The sequence below is a fragment of the Coffea eugenioides genome, unplaced genomic scaffold (genome assembly GCF_003713205.1).
Source record: "Coffea eugenioides isolate CCC68of unplaced genomic scaffold, Ceug_1.0 ScVebR1_3227;HRSCAF=4402, whole genome shotgun sequence".
NCBI classification, from domain to species: domain Eukaryota; kingdom Viridiplantae; phylum Streptophyta; class Magnoliopsida; order Gentianales; family Rubiaceae; genus Coffea; species Coffea eugenioides.
This window is the reverse complement of record NW_020863784.1, coordinates 31,182-54,497: the sequence shown is the minus strand read 5'-3', so window position 1 is coordinate 54,497 and position 23,316 is coordinate 31,182. Positions and strand designations below refer to the sequence as shown.

The window sequence follows — 23,316 nt, the reverse complement described above, 5'->3', positions numbered from 1 at the left end:
CGGCTATAAGTTGAATGGAATTGCTTGAGTCCTGGCGAGAGCTAGGCAGGCGTTCCGCGGATACCCTTTGGTTCGCCTTAGGGAGAAGTGGGGGCGTCACAGAATTTGATTTATTTTAATTAGATAAAATTACTTAATATTTGACTATATACTTATGATATTGAAGCTATCAATTATTAGCATTTCCTAAAGTTGACTAATTCATGTTAAATTTACATATGACCTCAAATTGAAATCTTAGCAAACTTATATATGACTATAATTCTTCTTTTTTTTTTTGTTTTTTTTAAAACAAACCTGTTTTATTCATCAAAACCAGAACACAACGCCAAGGAATCATCCAGATCCCTACATCCTAAGAGAAAAACGAAAACTACAAAAATTCTGCATGTCCAGAGATAAAAGCCCCCTGGAGCGCAGGGGCAACTGAGACGCTGACGTGAAAATAGATCGAGAGCCACACTCCACCCCAAACGTTGCGAGCGAGTCCGCCACCATGTTCCCCTCCTGGTAGCAATGACCAAACTGATGGCCAGCAGAAGTAACCAGACGAACAGCACGAACAACTGGCCGAATCACCACAGGAACCCCCCAAACCCCCTTTAAACAATTGACTAAAACCAAGCAATCAGATTCAACAAACATCTGCGAAATCCCTAAGCTGTACCCCAGCTGAAGCCCTAACAAGAGAGCCCGAGCCTCAGCCTGCAGGGAATCCAGAGAGCCAAAAGAATCTGCAAAAGCAATAATGAGTTTTCCCCTCGAATCCCTAATCACCCCACCGCCCCCACTACCACCGACCGTAGAACAACCGTCAGTGTTAAGCTTAAAAGAACCCTCCACAGGGAAAGTCCACCTCACCGCCTTAGCTACTAACACCCTTCTGGCCGAAATATATGACTATAATTCAGAAAGATATAAATGACCATAACTAAAAAGTCTAGAAAAGCAAATTAGTAATCTCAAGATAATTCAAATAATTAAGAATGTACAAAAGTAATGGGCATTCTTAAGATTAAAGAAAATATCATGAATAGGAAACTAAAAGCGTTTACAAACAGAACTTTCCAAGATTTTATCGAAACTTGCCAGAAAGTAGATGTATGACGAATTAGTTTTGTGCGTGTCTAGAGTATAAAAGTGTAGTAGATTGAAAAGCAACCTCTTACAGACATAAGTGATGTGAGAAATACAATGTAGTCAAGGTGAATGTTTTAGTATGTCCATATCTTACCTTATAGCTAGTTCTACGTACCCATTGTTCGGTGGAAGATAAAGCAGAGGGATCAATCTCTAATCTTGGACTCAGATCTAAAGCGTTGAGTACCATAACAACTCCATTTCTCATGGTAGCAAATACCACCTAGTTGCGACATGAATTAAAATGTTTCCATTTGAAATCCTTAAACAGAAGTCTCTAATGGTCCACTACAAGTATTTGAGAAATGATCGTCTAAAGAAGTCAAATACAATATATCTCCTCTCCAAGTGTTTGTGGAGGATGAAGTGGTAAAAAAACTGCACTGCTGATGGGTTCCAGGCTTTTTTGATTCATACATTGCAAGTTGAGTCTCGTTGTGCCAAGAAAGTGCATTTGATCCTTGTGAAATTGGATATCAGTCTCTGATGTTTGCAACAACAACCACCACCAAATTAATATCTTAATTGAAATGCTTTTCTTTTTCTCCTGCCTAATTGTATTCCAGACATTGATTTTCAACAAAGAGGAATCATACGATTCAGGAATTTTATACATGAGGGGTCATAGCAGGAACAGTTTTTTGGAAATTTTTAAACTCATATAATTTGCACAAACAACATGCATAATCAAGATGCAAGAAATAAATAAATAAAAGGAAAATGGGTGGTGCAAAAGGAGGAAATGAAGGAAAGGTTAAGCCAATCTTGCAACCATATGCTATTAACTAAACAATAAATCATGAAACCTATCTTAACCAATGGAAATGGCTTGGTTTAGTGTTTTGCTAACAATAGTTATTACTACAAATTGGTGCTGATGAAATTTGACTCTTTCCTATGTATGACAAAGCAAACTATGATGTAGTCAGTTTTTTTATCCTTACATATGACATTTTATACCTCTTCATTACTGGTTCAATTATCAATCTTAGACCAAATACTCAACAAAACCTACATTTAGTTCCTATTAAACAAGAAAATTCCTAATAAATCTTACAAGAAGTCTAGGACGAGAACATATTTGTTTTGTTGAATTACTCTTTTAACAATTTTTAGATAGTAGTACTAAGTGAAGAAATCAAATTGTGTATAAATGGAATGATTTGCCCATAGATAATTAGATAACATTAGCTGCTCAAGACCACAAATTCCTATTTGACATATTTGATTTAGAACAAACTTGAGCATCTACTGTAGTAGAGACCAATACTTTTAACGTGTTAAAAAAGGCTAAGCAACTAATCCTTTTCAAATGAGAGTAAGCTTATTTACAAGCTGTTAAATGTATGGAAAATAATTAAAAGCTTTACATGTGCAAAATTAGTGCTATAACTCAGACTCTCACATGTTGTAGACGAGTATAGTTGAATCGTCTGTGCCAATAGCAACTAGGTTGTTATCTTGTGGGGCTAGAATGCCATACATGTAGCTGCAGGTGGAGCCAATGGGAAGCTTCTCACTTTCTGCAGTTGCAGTTGACAAATCAAACTGGTCATGTAAAATGGTAATCTAGTAATAGACATAGCAGTTTAGTTTTTTCAAGTGTTCAAGAATTTGGAAACTTTGAGTTGCCCTTCAGTAATAGCTATTAGATTGATAGGATATCTGTGGAAGTCAGAATAAGCATTTGTTTACATTACTGAAGTGTTTTGGTTTATATTTTCTGCATGCATTTTGCTTTTTTCTCTACCTTTAGCACTAGTTAATAAGCGATGAAATTTTCACAAATAAGTTCCCACGAGTTCTTATGTTAGTATGATTCAGTTTGATTAAATTTCAATATACCTTTTGACCTAAGAAATGCGATCACCTCCTAAAGATGTTAATCACATACTTACCTCAAAGGTTATTGTGTTGAACAAAGAAACTATTTCTTCCTGATGCTAATATGAGATCAGAGTCATTCCTGGATAAAGCAAAGCATGGTGAAACTATTTGAAATGGATCATCACTAAGGCTGTTGGTTGATAAGAGTTTATTTTACGTATTTTTAGTGTGTTTTATTAGTTAATTTTGGTTTGATTATTTAGTTTTATAACTAAAATAACTAAGGTTTTGGTAAAAATCTACATTTTATGTTAAAGTGGCTAAATATTGCATTTTATGGATTTTTATGGGAAAAACTTCATATTTTGTAGGTTTAATGATTCAATCATCAAATGAAGTGCATTGAGAAGATATTTGGATGATTGAAGATGGATTAAAGTGGGGAAAATAAAATATGAAGTGTAAAAGGAAGAAATGCAATTTGAGGACAAAAATCAAGAAAAGTCAGCTTTGACAACTCAGACATATTTTCGTATTTTGACTATATCAGGAGCTACAATAATCGGATCAAGGTGATCTTGGTACCATTTTGAAGCTAAGAGATATATCTACATTTGGTATGAAGACATGAAAGTCCAATTCAGCCGTTTTCTTGGTCAAAAGGTCGAAACACAGAAACTTATCTGGTTGGTTGAAAGCTGAAGCCCAGAATTGACCAGTCTATGGTATTTTGACCATATCTCCGTCCACCGATCTCCAAATTAGATGATTCTTGAAGCATTGGAACTCTAATGCAAAGGGCTACAACTTTTGTGTTTTGCACAAAAGCCAGTTCGGCCTTCATCATGGAGACAAATGCAGTTGAAGTGAGGTCAAAAGTAAAAACGTGTCTGGCAGCCGAATTTCTGTAATTTGCTCAGCCATTTTTCTCATCTTCACACTACTTTCCAGCTAGAGTTGGAGAGAAAACGTAGGCTGCACATGCTTCAGAAGACATAAGGAAGAGATATAGCCAAGGTTCCAAGTCAAAAGCCATTATTTTTGACTCCCTTAACAAATCCAGATTTGGAGAATCAAAGTGGAGAGTCATAGCAGAAATTTATGACTGGTAAGGGAAGGACTTTTCATCAGCTTATATGTAGAGACATTTGAGGTCTATGAGGAGGGAGGAATCATACGGGAGAAGCTTGGAAGTGCAGAAATGTAGTTTTTCCATTCTCTTAGTATTAGATTAGTGTAGTATAGTTTAGCTAGTTAGTTCATCCACTCTTGTACATTATCTAGATTAGGATGAAAATGGAGATGAAGAAGGCAAGGTGATGAGCTCAAGTGACATGGGTTACATTCCTTTCCAACTCTTTATCTTTTGTATTTGATTCCAAGTTTAGCTAATATACAAGTTCTGGATTTTATATTTAATATGTGTTTTTAAAGTTTATACCTTGGGTTTGGTTGAACTTCCTATGATTGTTAGTGTTTATTATTTGGCTATTTGATTGCTAGTATTTGAGCAAGTTATTTAGCACTTTGGCTCTTTAAATCATGATTAATCTGGTACCATTAATTCTGATTATCTAAGGTGTTGTTTCTGCAATGGAAATTGAGATTTAACACTAGTTCAAGAAGTGCTAAACATAGGGAGTACACTCACGAAAGTAGAGGTGCACCTATGTGGTTTTTAGTGATTCATTTCATGTAATTTCACTGAAAAAATGAACTTGTAACTAATTTCATAACCATGAGAATAGGTATGGATTAGTTATAAGTATAATTGATTCACTACGAAAGTAGGATTCAAATGCATAAGGAAATTACACCATAATTAGCCTAGATGTAGTATTCAATGATCCAAATATAACACTTGCATGAGTAGTTAGGGATACCACAACCTAAGGAGCTTTTATTTGTTAATTTCTTGTATAAGTGCAGTAGGTTAAATTTCTTATCATTAATTGATAGTCTAAATAATAGAGAAGCTTTAGTAATACCGATAATTGTTCACTCTTCCTTGTGGGATCGACCCGATATATACCCTAAACTACTAGTTGATCTGTATACTTGCAGTGAACGGGTGTAATTCGGTATTTTTTAGCTTGCACGTATGTAAAATACCCGTCATTGGTTATAATTATTCCACTTTTTGGATGCCATACACAAGGGAGATGATTTCTTATTGCCTAACAATTTTGTTTTTTTCCATTTGACAAATTAGAAAAAATAATTAGAGTCTAACAGAAAATCAACACATAAGAAAATAGTGATGCACATATACAATTGGGAAAAGATAAATATACAAATGAAAATAGAATCGATTAACTTTTCTATCTAGCCATAATTGTTATACCCGCTTCCTAACCACTTCCAATTGTTTTTTGATACAATTACTAATAGCATGATAACAATGCAACTTGTTGACGACGTTTATTGAGCACGATTTATTGATATTTGTTGATTTTGATAATAATCAATCTATATGGGAAGGCTATTGTTTAGCATGCAAATATTAGGAAAACTCCATAAAGGATCAATAATGATCTATAAGAAATTTATTTAATAGGAATGATGAGGAGATGACCTCTCCATTTCAAATCATAAATCCATTCCAAGAATGTTTTACTTCAGCACATTTTAGTAGGTTGTTATTTGCTTTTGTAGTTACATCCAATAGATTAATTTCAAAACTTATGGCAGGGTAATTCGTGTAAAATTGTACTCTAGCAATAGCAATAAGAATTTAATGTTTCCAAATGTTCAAGGATTTGGCAACGTTGATAAAGGATAATGTATCTATATAGTCCATAGGAAAAAATTAAGAAACAATACTTGTCATTGTTATTGCAAAAAAAAAAAAAAGACTTATCATTTCTCATTCATCAATTTCACCTTTTATAGAGGCATATGAACAAATTTAATGTAAATATCCGCTAAACAATGTCATTAAAATACTAGAAATTGTAACAAACTAAAACTAGTCAAAATATTGAAAAAGTGGAACAACTCTAACAATTTACTAACAACTTCACTTATTCAACTAAATTGATCTATTCTAAAGTTTCAAAGCTGCGACCAAAGTTGCATCATTCCAACAGTGTTCCTTAGTTGTCAGTAGATTGTTTAGATCTAAAGTTATTAGACATTTCATGTTTTCTTCCTGTTTTCAAATCGTTGAAATTTGCATATCAACTATGCTAGAGCGAAAAAGTTCATGCAAAAGAGGACCAAGTAAAATTCAATGATTCATAAGGGATGAAAAGTGAATCATAAGAGACAAGAATATCCAATACAGACCTCCTTAGACCACACCCCAGGGCAATGGGGTTGTTTTCATCCTCAAGTTTAATTCAGGCGAGAGTTGAAATGGGCCTTATTGCTGGCTAATCTTTAGTTACATTGATAATGTAGAGAACAATTACTTCAAGAAATATAGAACAAGGTTTCCGTTGCTGACCTTCCACAATGATTTAGAGAGGTGTCCTATTGAATTAACTGAACTAAGAGTTGAATTTTGTAGCAACAGACTGCCAATTACATTATTTGCCAAGATTTTGACCTTACTATCATCAGAAAAACAACCAAAAGAGTGTCTTCCTTGTTGAAGCAAACATAAGGCTTTGCATTAAAATAGAGAAAGAAGCCAACAAGTAAATGAAACACCATTTTTATAGTCGTAGATGATTAGAAATGTATAATCCTTATATGCAAGTAAAAGCATATCTATACTATACATAAAAGTGCATTAAGTGTTTCTTACTTTTTTATGTACCTATTTTTCCCTTAATGGAAACGCTATTCTCCTATCTAATTAGCTTACTCTAAGATACATTACCTGATAGTTAAAATTGCCTGATAGTTTAAGTGTGGATGTATACAAGAATATAATGCTTAATTTAAAGTTTGATTTTAACTTAGAAAATGCAAGCTTCATGCTAGATCAAAAGCTGAGAAACATGCTACTAACTGAAAAAAAAAACATGTTTTAACATGTCTTATATTGCATGTGTGAGGACTCGTAAAATTATTATTTTTCGACTCCTAATTTTGCTCATTTAATTATTTATTCAAATATTTGCTTCGATTATTATTTTCTAGCCTTATTAGACTTAAATACATGGAATTATGACTTCATTATATTTTTAAAGTGACTCGTTTCAAAAATTAATTTTTTGGAAGCTCGATTAATGAAAATAGTGAAAACGTGTCTGAAAACTTTAGCCATTTGGGAGTACAATAAGTTCAAAACTTGGAGACATGTACAATGGTCCTAAAATAGGTAATTCTAGGTTTAAGTACTCAAGTGATAGTTAGTGGTACGATCGTTACAAGAATTTCTCGAAGATTTCACTTTATCGCGCCTAAATTGGAAATACGCGTTTTCACGCGCGCGCTTAATTGAGGGACTTTAGACCATTATTTTGAGACAATTAAGAGTGAATAATATTTATATGAATATAAGTGTACTAGAGGTTTAGTGCACTAGTGAAACAAATGCAAGAGGAATCGAGCACAAAACGCGCGCATACGCGCACTATTGGAGAATTGACTTTTGTACACTTAAAACCAAAATTTGCTAAGCTTCTCACGGAAGTTTTATCATCAGCAAACACTCCTTTTTCCTTCTCATTTGACCGAACCAGCAGCAATAAAAACAACCAAGGCTTCTCAAATTTTTTTCATCTCCAAATTCTTGCACCAAACCTTCATAGATTCACACCAAACTTCACATACACTTAGCTCTACACTTGGACACCTCTTTGAGCTGCAAAAGGGAGCTAAAACTCACGGTTTTTCTGGAGCAACAAGGGCCGAAAATCACTGCCTTGGACATTAACTAGAGTAAGTAAAGATCAAGCTTATATGAATGCAAGGTTATATACATATGGTGTAGTGAATGCAAGGTTATATACACCTCCCAAGTAAGCATCAATCTTTAGAGTTAAAGCTAGTATGGAAGCTAACATGCTTTAGAATTTTAGTAAGAAAAAAGACAATAGAAATAGCTCCAATTGTTTCTTGATGTAATTACTGATAGCATGATAACAATACAACTGGACAATGTTTTTGAAATATGCAACACCTATTACACTGGATATAAGGAATTATATTTTTAGCAAAATGAATACTTAGAAGATAGATATCACATAGGAAGTTTGTTTCCTACATACTTACCAGAGAATGAACCATATGGCCTCCATAAAACATGATATACTGATATTTGTTGATTTTGATCATAATCAAACTGTATTTGAAAGGTATTATTTAACATGAGAGTACCAAACTATATTGAAAGGGTATTATTTAGCATAAAAGTATTATTTACCAGATAATGAACCATATGTCCTCCATAGCCTTCAAAGTCACAACTTAAAAATGTCAGCTGATGATCACTAAAGCATATCAAAACGCATAGAATAAATATATGTATACATATGGGATCAAAAGATGCCTAGTTATTTTTAATTGCAGGATTGATGGTACTAGATGAAATTTGAGAATCGAATATCATTAATGGGGAAAACTATTGAGTTGCCAACAAGTAAAAAATTTTGATGTTAAAGCCACTAGAAAAGACTAAAATGTGGGAAGAAAAGGATTAGTTAGAAAATGAAACTTAGAGGCAAAGATATATCCAGGCTGAAATAGCTAAATACTAATGCGATTTGCTCTTTTAATTTGATTGACTAGTATGCTTGTAATAAAAAAAAGGGTATTGATTTGAGGCAAGAACTCAGAACATCCAAATTGATCATGGTGCCAATTCAAACTATAGGTTAAGATAACTTTGAATTAAAAATATTAAGTAAAATAGAATTTTCCATGAAATATTAACCAATGTTAAATTAAGAAAAATGACAAATGTTAAACCTATCATTGGGAAACTTCCAAATTGAAAAGAAGTTATCCTTATTATTTCAGTATTGCCCTAATAGTAGTTATCCTCAAATATTAACTTTTCTCTTTATATAAAGGTCTGTGTAATCCTTTTACCTCTCAGTTTTGACCACTATTGTTGTTTTAAATTTATGCATTTGCTTCTTGTAGTCTTTGTATTCAACAACAGTTCTGGAAGCATTTTGTAAAACCAAACACTGCGACGTCCATTCAAATAGTAGGCGATTTGGTTAAATCAAATGCCATTACTAAGAATTCATAGTGTACACATCTAGTGCACGAAGCTTTCTTTGGTCTATCATCAACCTTAATCTTCTACTTGTGATCCCCATCTTTTTAATTACTCCTTACCTAGATGAATTAAGACCTTTTTCGAATTGATATCCCTTGACTTGTCATTCACCTTCAGATTTGGGAAATCATCATGATCTTGACACCCTCTGTCAACCTTGATGCTTTCTATACATTAGATAGTTGACAAAGAAACATCTGTCATGGGTTCCTCTTAATTTCCTCCATAACATTACCCCTATTGATAAGATACAAAGAATCAAAACTATAGATACACTACACATTAACCAATTATAACCCACAATTTTAGATGAGGTGTGAAATGAGCTTCATTTTTTTCATTTTACTTGAGTTCAATAATTTTTTTAGGAGGCAGAAACATATAGCCACTTACATAAGATCATAACTTCAGGTGCCTCATATATTAAGGAGTATTCTTTATTGGATGCCTTTACAACATCTATTCAATGATTCAAGATTTTTTTAAATAAAAAATGTTGATATAAAAATTGATACTAAATTCATTTTTAAAAATTTAATTATTTTTTCCATTTGTGCATAAAATATTAAAGATGTAATCAATTTGTTTTCACTTTAATAGTTTCACGATTTTTGCACGAAGACACTTATGTATATGTCTTAAGTTTTTGTGGTTTCATGCTAGAGGATTCAGTAACTTTCAAAGCGAATAACTTTGCTGGCTAGGGAAGAAGATGAGACAAATGGTCTAAGCAACTGGTTATTTTTCCCATTGTGAATAATAAATTAAAGATGAAATCAATTTATTTTCACTTTGATGGTTTCATGATTTTCGCATGAAGACACTTATGTGTATGCCTTAAGTTTTTCTGGCTTCATGTTAGAGGATTCAATAACATTCAAAGAGAATAATGACAGGTGCCGAACCTGTGCAATAATAATTACTAAAAAGTCCTAATTACCACCACAAATAATTATAGAACAAATCCAAGTACTGGAGCAGGGACCCTAGGTGTGCAATGGGTTACTTGATTCACCCTGTTCCCAAAGAGTTTGCTTGATCCGATATACCAGATTAGTCTATAAGAATATTACTTTTGTGTACAATGGCAAGTAGGGTCGATTCCACAGGGAGCGGGTAGGAAATTATTTCTTTCCAAATTAGTAGAATGGAATTGGGGGATTTTCAATGGAAGGCAAACAAATAAAATAAAAATAAGAATAAAAATAAAGCGAACTAAATTCAAAACCAACTTACAAAGCACAATTCACTAAAAATAGCAATTAATAAAATTCTACCCAAAGGATTAACTGCTCAGGCACGGTCCAATCAAATGATCATCGATGCAAAGATATCTCATCCATTCATCACTAGGTTGGTTATAGTTATCAACAAGTTCTGACAACCAGTTCTTCCTTACTTTTTCGACAGTCAAGGTACGACCATTAACTGCTTCCCTAACCAGATAACAACTCTAGGTACGACCGTAGGAATTTAATTACCCAATTGCATTAAAGCTAGAAGAACCCAACCCTAACCAATAAACACGCTAAGAGGGTTTATTTAAGCTAGATCTTACGTTTCCCCATTATAAAGCCAATTATGGTGGTTGCCACGAGGTATTAACTAAATGAACAATTACGGATTCTATTTAATTAACGTGGCAGTAGGCTATTAAATTAAATCAAATACCCGGCCGTTGATATTCAATTAATAAAATACCCATGAACAATTAATTCAGGAAACGCACGAATAGCAATAAATTGGAAGAAATAATGAAGATTCGATTAGATCTCACAGATATTATGGACCGCGCCCTTGCGTCAACCTTTGAGTAGAGGAAAAAATTAGCCGCTCCTCATCGTGCCAATCCCGCGTGATTTAATTGAAATCATTCAATTATTCAACGAAGAATTGGGAAAGGGGAATTAATTGCAGTAACAACAGAGAAGGCCCTGCCTTCGTCTTTGCTTTAGAGCCGCAAGTGTACGAACAAAAGCTAACGTAAATTGTGCAGAGTCAAAACAAAAGCCAAGGAGTCAAAGTGTCGCAACTGAAAAGCTACAAAAGTTTGCAATCGCCTGACCCCTCTCGAAAAGAAAATATAAGCTAATCTCTCCTCTGCCTGCGTCCCCTTTTTTTGTTGTCTTATATAGCGCCGCAGGGGAAATCCACGCGGAGCAGAGCTCTTCTCTTCATTGGAGTTTTTATCCCGTGTAGCTGGTCCATGTGGACCTAGTTTCCTCATTCTCATTCCCCCGACGTCTGGCCCTTTCTTTTCTTTTTTTAATTGAAGCCTCTAAGAGCCGAGTCACGTCTGACCTAATTGACTGAAACAAAAGCTAGCCTTTTGGAGTTTTAATCCCGTGCTCCTTGCGGTTCACGTGGACCGGGGTCCGGCTTTTCGGTAACGTCCGCCTTGTTTGGCGTGGCCACGCCCTGAAATGAGAAGTCTTCTGGAAATTCACCTCAAGATATCATTTTTAATGCTAACCACCTACAATTCACACAAATATCAAATATGAGTGAAATTCCATTTCTTAGCACCATGAATAGCCAAAATTAGGACAAGATGACAATGCAAAATGTGCCAAATAACTGCTCTATCAAATCCACCCACACCTAGACAATACTTGCCCTCAAGCATTTCGGAGTTTAGAAGTGCAACCGAGAGAGCAAAGGTCATGCACTAAGCTATACTAACACAAGCACCTTAGATCCCTGACCGTGTCGCCAAAATAAGAATACACCGGATAGGTTGTAAGTCAAAGAAGAGATATGAATACTAGGAACGCTCAAATCAACATCACGGAATGCCATTACCATAGGCTTGCACATTTATCACATCTCCACCACTCAAAAGTGAACTAAATACATAAATCAAAGGGACTTCGATAGGGTTGTAATGGGGTTCAGGTGAAAGGCGGGGTAAGAAGGTAAAAATAGGGGATAATGAGTCAAGAGAATATCCGAAACTCACCATATAACCACAGTGCTCTACCGGAGGAGTTTCACAAACAAGGCAGTTTTCATTTGCTGTACACACTGTGCAAGGGTCGAATTTTTTTTTTTTGTATGACGGCTCGCAAGGCGTGGGCACGCCTTGTAGGCTGGAGTCTTCTGTTCACGAGCCCCCCTTTAACTAATTTTTTTTTTCTTTTTTTTCGATCTCAGATATACAGAAACAGCGCCATACAGCATCTACTCTGGAAGCACTTGCGACCATAGATTTATTTGCCTTGTATAAGTAATGAATTTCAGACATCTCTTAATGCCTCAAGGTTGAACAAGAAAGTCTAAAAAAAAAGAAAGGTCATGGGTTATCAAACACAGCTAACAACCGAAAGTAAAGGATAAAAGCTCAAGTTGGTTCACTATTGGAAAATAAGATGAAGGCATGGTTTGTAGAAAGTTAAATCCTAAATGCCCTTATCATTTTCAATGCATCCAGTTCAACAAAATGTGGTTTTGACATGTATAAAATAACAAGTTCTAGAATGTCAATACCATGTGCGATACCCACTCAATCAAACAAAAATAGAGCAAACAAGAATAATGTGCTCATGCATGGCTCAAAAGCTCCCAAAAGTTTCAAGAATGGGTCAAGTCCCGTATACTCAATATCTAACAACACAGTCAAGGGAAGACAAAAATGCATAGCTAGTATAATTAACCACACACCCAAGTACTGTGATTGCAAAATTCGTCATAGCAAACAAAAAGTCAACTAACTATCTTCCTTTTTTTTTTTTTAATAGAGAGAAATAATAGAAACCACCCCCCCACACCTAAAACCTACATTGACCCCAATGTAGCAAGGATAAATAAAGTGCAAAGAAAAATGGAGCAAAACTTCCCTGACTACTGGGGAGGGAAAGCGAGACACTAAGGCGGAGGAGGGTGAGGCGGCGACGGACGCAACACGAACAGGAAGGAGAAGACTGAAGCTAAAACAAAGTGAAAAGGGATTAGACAAGACAGGATAAAAAAAAAAGTAGAAAAGTGGGGCTAGGAGAAAATTGTTTTCTTTTTGACTTTCGTTTTCGGAAGGGTTGGAAGGCGTGGGCACGCCTTGGAAGTTATAGTCTTCTGACCGTCAATTCCAAAACTCCATTCCTAAGGTGTGACGACCTAGCGTAGGCATGTCTAACTGCCAACTTCCTGTCACAAAATAACAACCCACTAAATGACACTAACACTTAACAAAAACTTCAAAAATATAAGAAAACTAAAACAAAAGAAGCCTTGGGTTGTCTCCCAAGCAGCGCCTTTCTTTAATGTCTTTGGCTAGACATAGCACCACTCTTTAGTTTGGATGTAATTGAATTTTCCTTGTAATTGGTGGCTCTCCTCCGGGATCCACGTGGCCATTGAGTGCAACCTTTTTCCTAAATTTTCTCTCCATTTTCACCTCATGAATTGCTTTCATCCTATAGGACTTGTTCGCAGCAACCTTGAATTTACCCCTATAAGCAAACTTAGAAAATTCTTGCACAAAGGGATTAGTGGTATACATAGAAAACACAGAATGAGAGTTAACAGGATGTTTCATTGTATCAAAAATATTAAAGTGGACTATTTCTCCATCAAATTCCATCGTGAGAGTACCCTTACTAACATCAATTTTAGTTTGGGCAATACTCAAAAATAGTCTTCCTAATATAATGGGTGATGGATTTGGGGCACTTCTATCATCCATGTAAAGCACATAAAAATCAGCAGGAAAAATTAATCCATCTACTTGCACTAAAACATCCTCAACTATCCCATCTGGATAAGCACATGTACGGTCAGCCAATTGAATTATTATTCCCGTGTCTTTTAAAGGTCCTAAATTTAGGGAATCATAGATTGACTTAGGCATCACATTAATAGAAGCCCCTAAATCTATCATGGCATTTTTGATACTAGAATGACCAATCTTACAGGGAATAGTAAACATACCTGGATCTCCGCATTTGGGTGGGAGTTTCCTTTGAAGTACAGCTGATACATTCTCTCCTACCATCACTCTTTCATCACCCCTTAACTTTCTTTTGTTAACGCACAAGTCTTTCAAGAACTTTGCGTACTTGGGTACCTGCTTGATCGCGTCCAATAGGAGGATGTTTACTTGAATTTTGCTGAAGACATCCAGGATTTCTTTTTCCTTTTCTGCCCTCTTTGTCTTTTCCAACCTGCAAGGAAAAGGAGATAGATTAGATTTAATAGGGATCGAAGGAATAGATGTTACCTTAGACTCTTCGCGAATGCACCCTTCCTCTTCAATTCCCTTTTCTATCTGCTCCTCACTTTTGCTTTTCGAAATCGTCAACTTAGATCCCTCCACCTCCTTGCCACTCCTTAATGTCATGGCACTTACATTTCTGGGGTTTACCTCAGGTTGCGATGGCAATTTCCCATAGACGTGGGACTCCAGGCGATTAATGGCAGTTGCCATTTGACTCATGCGAGTCTCCATATCTTTCATGCCTGCTTTGGTGTCCTGTTGAAACTGAGTAGTGCTGGCGACCAAGGACCTAGTCTCTTGCTGGAGTTGAGCAGTGGTCGTGACTAGCACTACAAGAAATTTGGTCATTAGTGACAATATTTCTCAGTGATGAAAAAAAATCGTCACAAAATGGGGTCCTTTAACCACAATACGGCAAGTTGTCACAATCGAGTCAAGGAAGCCAACACATCAGTGACGACCTTGCATTGTTGTCACAATTCGATTCCCGCCAGGAGTCATGAAGAGAGCGGGAACTGCAATAGTGACAACTTTCTAAAAGTCGTCAGTAATAATAGCACCTTTCTTTGACAACTTTGCTATTGTTGTCACTGATAACATTATATAGCTGTTAGTGACAACTAGTTTTATCACTGTTTGATTTTAAATATTTATTGTTTTTTGCAACTATTACTCTTAATTTTTTGTAATCATTATGTGTTCTCTAATGATTTTTAGTTGTTGTATACTTACGAGCCTCCTTATTAGTTTAATTTTCTTGTATATGTAATAACTTCATTAGAATAAAAAATAATTAAAAAATAAAAAATTCATTAGTGTAAATAAACTTGTGACTACTTAACTTAGAATGATTATTAGTTAATTTGATATGAATTTAAATAAGAGTTTTCAAATTGAATCGGTTATCGAAGTGGATAAATCATAAACTCCATAGTTAATTAACTAACACACTTTATGTATTAGTTGAATTGTTCATTTTTTTCTTATTTGAAGATAATGGATTAATAGTGAAGTTTTATAAATAGTAGTTATAATTGATATAAAGTTTTAGCACTTATAAGAACTAGTTAAATTTTATCAAAATGTTTTTCCATTTATATGAATTTAAAAAATTTTGCCACTCATACTAAAATTTTTAATCATACTAAAATTTTAAAATTGTGACACAAAAATAATGAATAAAAATGAAATCTATATTTCAAATACAATTATAAAAGACAAAATTGCACCAATTTTTCTTGTGTAAAAAGGGGGGGAATTATGATGTCCAAATCTAGTTAAAATTCAAGACAAAAACAAAGTGGCGCAATTTTAAAATTCAAGGCAAAAAAAAAGGCGCAAAATTGTCCAAGTCTCTTGTACTACGTAGATGCAAAATAATAACTTTTCTAAGTGTTGAACTCTCTCTCAGACATCTCCCCTCTCCAGTCTTTAAATCGAAGTCCGTTTTTTATCCTTCCCGTCAAAGTCTCTCTAATTTCAGCTTCAAAAGCAGCGATGGCACCAAAGGCGGAGAAGAAGCCGGCTGAGAAGAAGCTCGTGGCCGAGAAAGCCCCAGCAGCCGAGAAGGCTCCGGCAGAGAAGAAGCCAAAGGCCAGGAAGAAACTCCCGAAGGAAGGCGGAGCCACTGCCGGCGACAAAAAGAAGAAGAGAGTCAAGATAGCAGCGAGACCTACAAGATCTACATCTTCAAGGTGCTGAAACAAGTCCATCCCGACATCGGGATCTCCAGCAATGCCATGGGTATCATGAACAACTTCATCAACAATATTTTCGAGAAATTGGCTCAGGAGGCTTCCAGGCTCGCCAGGTGCAATAAGAAGCCGACGATTACGTCGAGGGAGATTCAGACTACTGTGAGACTTGTACTTCCCGGTGAATTGGCCAAGCACGCCGTCTCCGAAGGCACCAAGGCTGTTACCAAATTCACTAGCTCTTGAGGAAATTGAAGAGAAAACGGTTGATTTCTAGGGTTAGTTCTTTCGGTTGATTTTTAGGGAAAATTTTTTACCTAGTTATCGTGAATCCCCTAGATTAATTGTATCCTCTACTTCTTGGCCCACTTGGGAAGGACTTGCTACTTCCCAAAGATTTTTGGTACAAAATCAGCTACAACTGGACTTGGTAGGGGGAGAATTGAATAATAATGACCAAATTAGATGAGGCAATTAGACAAGCTTTAAATGAGGCATAATAGCATACTCATTTACCTCAAAATATTTATTGCTCTGGCTGAATGATTTTTCCTCCAGAACTGCGTACTTCAATTTTCTCCAAGGTTGCAACACGAAACATTCGTTCCGTTTCCAAGAGGGTAATCACTTCTATTTCTTCTTCCCGTCTCTTTTGTGCTTTGCCCGGAGTGATAACTATGGGACTATTTTTGGTTAATTGAAGGGAATTTTTTCTTTTCATTTTTGATTGTAGTTTGGATTTACTTTTCTTCTTTGTTTGGTACAATGAATCTGTTCTACTTCTAGCATCTTAGCTCAATCTGTTTTTGTGTAACTACATCTCATAGCATTCTTAATTATTGGTAAATGCTAAAGTAATGTTCTTTAATTGTTTGTGTTAGTGAAATAGAGTTCTTTCCTGCGTTCATATATGGTTCCTTGGTGTTTCTGGTGAAGTAATGACTTGTGGGAAAAGTTCCCTTTTCTAATCTAGGTATAGATTGTATATTCCAGGTGTTATGTGTACATCAAGTTGTCTCATACAATAACACTAAATACTCAGATTTGGATTGGAAGGCATTTTCTGTAAGGTTGATTCAGGAAATGAAAACTTAATGCTTCTTTTTTCTTTGTGGAAATAATGTGTATGCTTCTTTTTTCTTTGTGGAAATAATTTGATGCATGGAGAATTACTTCAAGTTATGTTTATCGAACGCTTAGTCCTGACAATTGGCTTGTTCAATCTGAAGTTTTCTTCTTTCACTTCCAATATTCAGTGGCTCTTTGTTTACTTTTTCTTTACTATTGCATCACAGACTCACAGTTGTATGTCTTCCTATGTTATCTAGAATCTTTTAGAGATTTGCATCTGGCCCGCATTTTCCACTGTTGACGTTAAATGAAAGGAGAGTTTGCCATAGAAGATAAAGTAGTGAAGCTGTCGAGCTTGTGTAGTTTGCTCTGCTTCTGAGAAGTTTTGATGCCTATGTGCTCTGGACTAGTGATTGACGAGTTTCAGTCAGCTTTTTGTTGCACTGATTACAGTAGCCAGTTGAATGTCAAAAGGGAGATTTAAAAAAAAACTCAGATTTGGATACTTTTCTTAACATAACTAGTTGGACTAGTCTTTGTGTTTAAACCTGAATTATGTAATTGTCTTGCTATAAAAGTGTGTACTAAGCTTTCATGCTAGGATATAAGTTGAACTTAGTGATAAGTAGGGAATAAACACGGACATCATCTCAAAAGTTTGTAATATGATCTATGAACTCTGTTTGATTTGTGGGCTTTGGTTGCACGAGTTTTAGTTACACGGGCAATGTATTCATGTGACTTTCCAGATTTTATTCTTATGAAATTTCAAAGTGGTTGTCACATGGGTGAAAACAAATTTTGCATAAAAGAATACCATAAATTGACTGGTCTGTATTCTTCTAATTAGATGTCATGGCTGATTACTGTGTAGGCGAATTGTCTATAGTTATAATATGTGGATATATTGTGGTGAAAGTTTGTATTATCTTAATGGATTATGACACTGTAAGTATTTATTTGCAGTAGCATTTTTTTAATGGGTTGCAGTTCCATGGTTGATTTTGTGCATTAATTTAATTTAGTTGTATGGTTTGACAGCTTTAATTTCATAAGGATGATAATATTCTTGCTTTTGTTTTACTCAAGTGTTTTAGCATGGTGTGCTGAATACGTTTTTCAATCAAAGCTAAATTAGAGGTTCAAAGCAGTTGATTATCATGCTCTTTTCATTTCTATTGCACTTGTTTCTGAGCTTTATAATGTTATGGAACTTATCTGCTATACTTGCTATGTTACTGATTTCATTATTATTACTACACCGGTACTTGGATACGATTGTAATCATTCATACATAAATTTTTTGTCTTTACATTTGATTGTTATTACTTGATAATACATTTTCATTTTAGTAGTACTTGTACTCCGAGCATGTGTGTCCAGTCTTTGAAATTAGTGAGTTTTTGAAGCCAATCTGAAGCTTTCTTGAGTTCTAAAGTTTCAAGTGCTTTATCTCTTACTTTGCTCTTGTTCAGTCACTGTCTAGACGATACATAAAAGAAATGATTCAGCTTATTTTCTTGCAAATTTCTAAGTTCTCTTTCTTGTCTCAAGTTTTTATTATCACCTACTAATAATTGAAGTACTTCACTGCAGATATGTTGCTCATTTTAGATTTTTGGAAGATCAGCAGCCAGAGTTGCTAATTGACTCAAGAACTGTAGAGAAAATCCTATACTCAAGAAATTTTTCGACGACACATTAAAGTCATCACTGATAAGTTTTATTGACAACTTGACTAAAGTTGATGCTCGTAATGCATGGCAATAAAACTTAATAAGGTAGATTTGTACTCCAGAGTTGCTAATTGATGCTCGTAATGCATGGCAAAACCTTTTTCTGATCATACTTTTAATAAGGTAGATTTGTAATAGTACAAATCAAGTGCAATATGAATCATGGACATAATTTTCTGCCCAATTGACTTAATGAGGGCATTTATATAGATGGTTTAATTTTGGGTAGTAAGCTAATTTAAAATAACCTTTTACGGGTTGAAGAATGAACTTAATCAAGTTATTGTAGCACAGCAATTTGCAGCGAATCATTGTTTTATGTTATCCATGGCTAATTTTTATAAGTAACAATCCTTTGTCTTCAGTAGAACATATAGAATATAAATAAGTTATTGACATTACTAATACTTTAATAGCTAACTTTTGAGTTCATTTGGGATATTGTTCTTGTTATGACAATTCTTCACCTTCTTTATTCTTTTCCTTAATAATTTCCTACTCATTATTTGAGTTTGTGATAAGTAAATCTAAGATTTTTTCCTTTTCAAAATGCTTGTTACTTACTATTGTTATACTACTTTATGCAGCCAAATGCTACTATGTCAGATTTTGTGCAAAATTCACAGCTACTAAGTGGACTCAAGAAGGATGAAGATAAAGCTTCTTTTTTGGCTCGTGAAGTGTTTTGGAAGTTTTTATGACTTTTGAGGCTCGGATGCTTTTTGTAAACTTGATTGACTTTGCATGAACAATTTGGGTTACACAGTACCACTTCTATTGTAGTATTTGTAGGATGACATTGAACTTAAACATTATATTTTGGTCCTTTGTAGCATAATGGGTGCTTTTAGCTATTAATTAGCAGGCCTTTTATGGTTCTTTTGATTTGATGAATTGTTGGATTCCTTTTTAGTATAATGGATGCTTTTAGATATTAATTAGCAGGCCTTATATGGTTCTAATTTGATGTACTGTTGGATTGGTTGCTTTTAGGACAATCGTTTGTATCAGGTTTCATAGTGACAATATATTGTTACTAATCAGATTTCTCCACTAACAACAAAAAGTTGTCACTAAATAGGGTGTATAACAAAAAGGTATATAGTGATGATAAATGTTGTCAGTAAAGAGCAATTTTTAGTGACGACTCTAAAGAGTTGTGAGTAACCAATCAATACCAACGGCAACTATGAAAAGGTTTTATTGACGACACTACTACGAGCATCATTGATAAGGTGAAATGTCGTCACTATATATGTATTTATTATTGACAAAAAATATTGTCACTAATGAATAACATTTATTGACGACATTTAATGTTGTGACTGTGTACCTTTACCGACAGAGATTCACTGATGACTTTGTGACAACTAAAATGTTGTCAGTAAAACACGTTAGTGACGACTTTTACATTTTCTGTGATAATAATCAGTTGTCACTGATGACCAAATTTCTTGTAGTGTAGGGTTCTAGTCTCCTGCTAGAGCTGAGTGGTAGTCGTGGCCAAACTCTTGACAATTTCCTCCAAAGAACTTCCTGAATTGGAGAACGAGGGTTGGGACTTCTGTTGCCAAGGTTGCTGAAATCCTGGTGGACGATTGGGGAATGCATTTTGTGGCCTATTACCATAGCTAAAATTGGGGTGATCTCTCCAACCAGGGTTGTACGTGTTGGAGTATGGGTCGTACGGTCTTTGAGGCGCGGGCACGCCTCCAACCATGTTCACTTGTTCAGCCCCATTCTCTTGCAACATAGGGCATGAGTCAGTGGGGTGGCCCACATTTGTGCAGATTCCACAGGCCTTTGTTTAATGCATGTTTCCCACGGCTAATTGTCGTACAAAAGATGTCAGCTCCGATATCTGCTGCTGAATGGACGACGTCTCTACCTCGTTGACCCTACGGGTAGGATTACTCTCACGGAAGCCAAACTGTTGAGAATTTTCTGCCATCGACTCAATGAGTAGCCATGCTTCCCTTGGTGTTTTGTTCGCTAATGCTCCCCCACTTGCTGCATCAATGATACTCCTGTCGGATGTCTGTAGTCCCTCATAGAAGTATTGGATCAATAGTTGTTCACTAATTTTATGCTGTGGGCATCTAGTGCACAACTTATTGAACCTTTCCCAATAATCATATAGGGACTCCCCGGGATACTACTTAATGCTACATATTTCTTTTCTTAGACTTACAGCCCGGGATGCAGGGAAGAATTTTTCCAAAAATTTCTTCTTAAGTTGGGCCCATGTTGTAATACTACATGCGGGTAGGTAGTATAACCAATCCTTCGCTGCATCCTTGAGGGAAAAAGGGAAGGCTCTCAGTCTAATTTGCTCTTCAGTGACCCCAGGAGGTTTCATACTAGAGCAAACCACCTCGAATTCCTTGACGTGTTTGTTGGGTTCTTCGCCAGAGAGATCATGGAAAGAAGGTAAGAGATGAATCAGCCCCGACTTCAGTTCGAAAGCAGTATTCTAAGCCAAAGTGGGGAATGTGATGCATAAGGGCTGGTGAGTCAGTTCCGGAGCAGCCAGCTCCCTTAATGTTTGGATGTTGGCTATGCTTACTTCGTCTTCCACTGACTCGTGTGCAGCAAATAAGTGCCCTCCTTTTTGTCTCTTGGTCTCTTGCCTCCGCCTACGCGCTGCCTTCTCAACCTCAGGATCGTATACCAATTCACCTGTGCGAGAAGAATGGGGCATAAACTAGCAAAAATACCAAGAAGAATAAAATAAAATAAAAACTGAATTTGAAAAGAAACAAGTAATCCAAATGCCTGCTCCCCGGCAACGGCGCCAAAAATTGACAGGTGCCGAATCTGTGCAATAATAATTACTAAAAAGTCCTAATTACCACCACAAAAAATTATAGAACAAATCCAAGTACTGGAGCAGGGACCCTAGGTGTGCAATGGGTTACTTGATTCACCCTGTTCCCGAAAAGTTTGCTTGATCCGATATACCAGATTAGTCTATAAGAACATTACTTTTGTGTACAATGGCAAGTAAGGTCGATTCCACAGGGAGCGGGTAGGAAATTATTTCTTTCCAAATTAGTAGAATGGAATTGGGGGATTTTCAATGGGAAGCAAACAAATAAAATAAAAATAAAGCGAACTAAATTCAAAACCAACTTACAAAGCACAATTCACTAAAAATAGCAATTAATAAAATTCTACCCAAAGGATTAACTGCTCAGGCACGGTCTAATCAAACGATCATCGATGCAAAGATATCTCATCCATTCATCACTAGGTTGGTTATAGTTATCAACAAGTTCTGACAACCAGTTCTTCCTTACTTTTTCGACAGTCAAGGTACGACCATTAACTGCTTCCCTAACTAGATAACAACCCTAGGTACGACCGTAGGAATTTAATTACCCAATTGCATTAAAACTAGAAGAACTCAACCCTAACCAATAAACACGCTAAGAGGGTTTATTTAAGCTAGATCTTACGCTTCCCCATCATAAAGCCAATTATGGTGGTTGCCACGAGGTGTTAACTAAATGAACAATTACGGATTCTATTTAATTAACGAGGCAGTAGGCTATTAAATTAAATCAAATACCCGGCCGTTGATATTCAATTAATAAAATACCCATGAACAATTAATTCAGGAAACGCACGAATAGCAATAAATTGGAAGAAATAATGAAGATTCGATTAGATCTCACAGATATTATGGACCGCGCCCTTGCGTCAACCTTTGGGTAGAGGAGAAAATTAGCCGCTCCTCATCGTGCCAATCCCGCGTGATTTAATTGAAATCATTCAATTATTCAACGAAGAATTGGGAAAGGGGAATTAATTGCAGTAACAACAGAGAAGGCCCTGCCTTCGTCTTTGCTTTAGAGCCGCCAGTGTACGAACAAAAGCTAACGTAAATTGTGCAGAGTCAAAACAAAAGCCAAGGAGTCAAAGTGTCGCAACTGAAAAGCTACAAAAGTCTGCAATCGCCTGACCCCTCTCGAAAAGAAAATCAAAGCTAATCTATCCTCTGCCTGCATCCCCTTTTTTTGTTGTCTTATATAGCGCCGCAGGGAAAATCCACGCGGAGCAGAGCTCTTCTCTTTATTGGAGTTTTTATCCCGTGTAGCTGGTCCATGTGGACCTAGTTTCCTCATTCTCATTCCCCCGACGTCTGGCCCTTTCTTTTCTTTTTTTAATTGAAGCCTTTAAGAGCCGAGTCACGTCTGACCCAATTGACTGAAACAAAAGCTAGCCTTTTGGAGTTTTAATCCCGTGCTCCTTGCGGTTCACGTGGACCGGGGTCCGGCTTTTCGGTAACGTCCGCCTTGTCTGGCGTGGCCACGCCCTGAAATGAGAAGTCTTCTGGAAATTCACCTCAAGATATCATTTTTAATGCTAACCACCTACAATTCACACAAATATCAAATATGAGTGAAATTCCATTTCTTAGCACCATGAATAGCCAAAATTATGACAAGATGACAA

General features: G+C 35.8%; 1 protein-coding gene, 1 non-coding gene and 1 pseudogene across 2 annotated transcripts; 2 read left to right on the top strand and 1 right to left on the bottom strand.

The window, feature by feature from the left end:
- Positions 1-348: 348 nt before the first annotated feature.
- Positions 349-1,348, bottom strand: LOC113757674. The gene is made up of 2 exons (XM_027300821.1): positions 1,235-1,348; positions 349-900 (listed from the first exon to the last, which is right to left on the bottom strand). Exons 1-2 carry the CDS (start codon positions 1,346-1,348, stop codon positions 349-351), a joined length of 666 nt encoding a protein of 221 aa, XP_027156622.1.
- Positions 1,349-15,826: 14,478 nt separating this feature from the next.
- Positions 15,827-16,365, top strand: LOC113757673 (annotated as a pseudogene).
- A 4,574-nt stretch (positions 16,366-20,939) lies between these two features.
- On the top strand, positions 20,940-21,046 carry LOC113757679. The gene has a single exon (XR_003466452.1). It is a non-coding gene; the product is annotated as a small nucleolar RNA R71 (small nucleolar RNA).
- Positions 21,047-23,316: the final 2,270 nt, after the last annotated feature.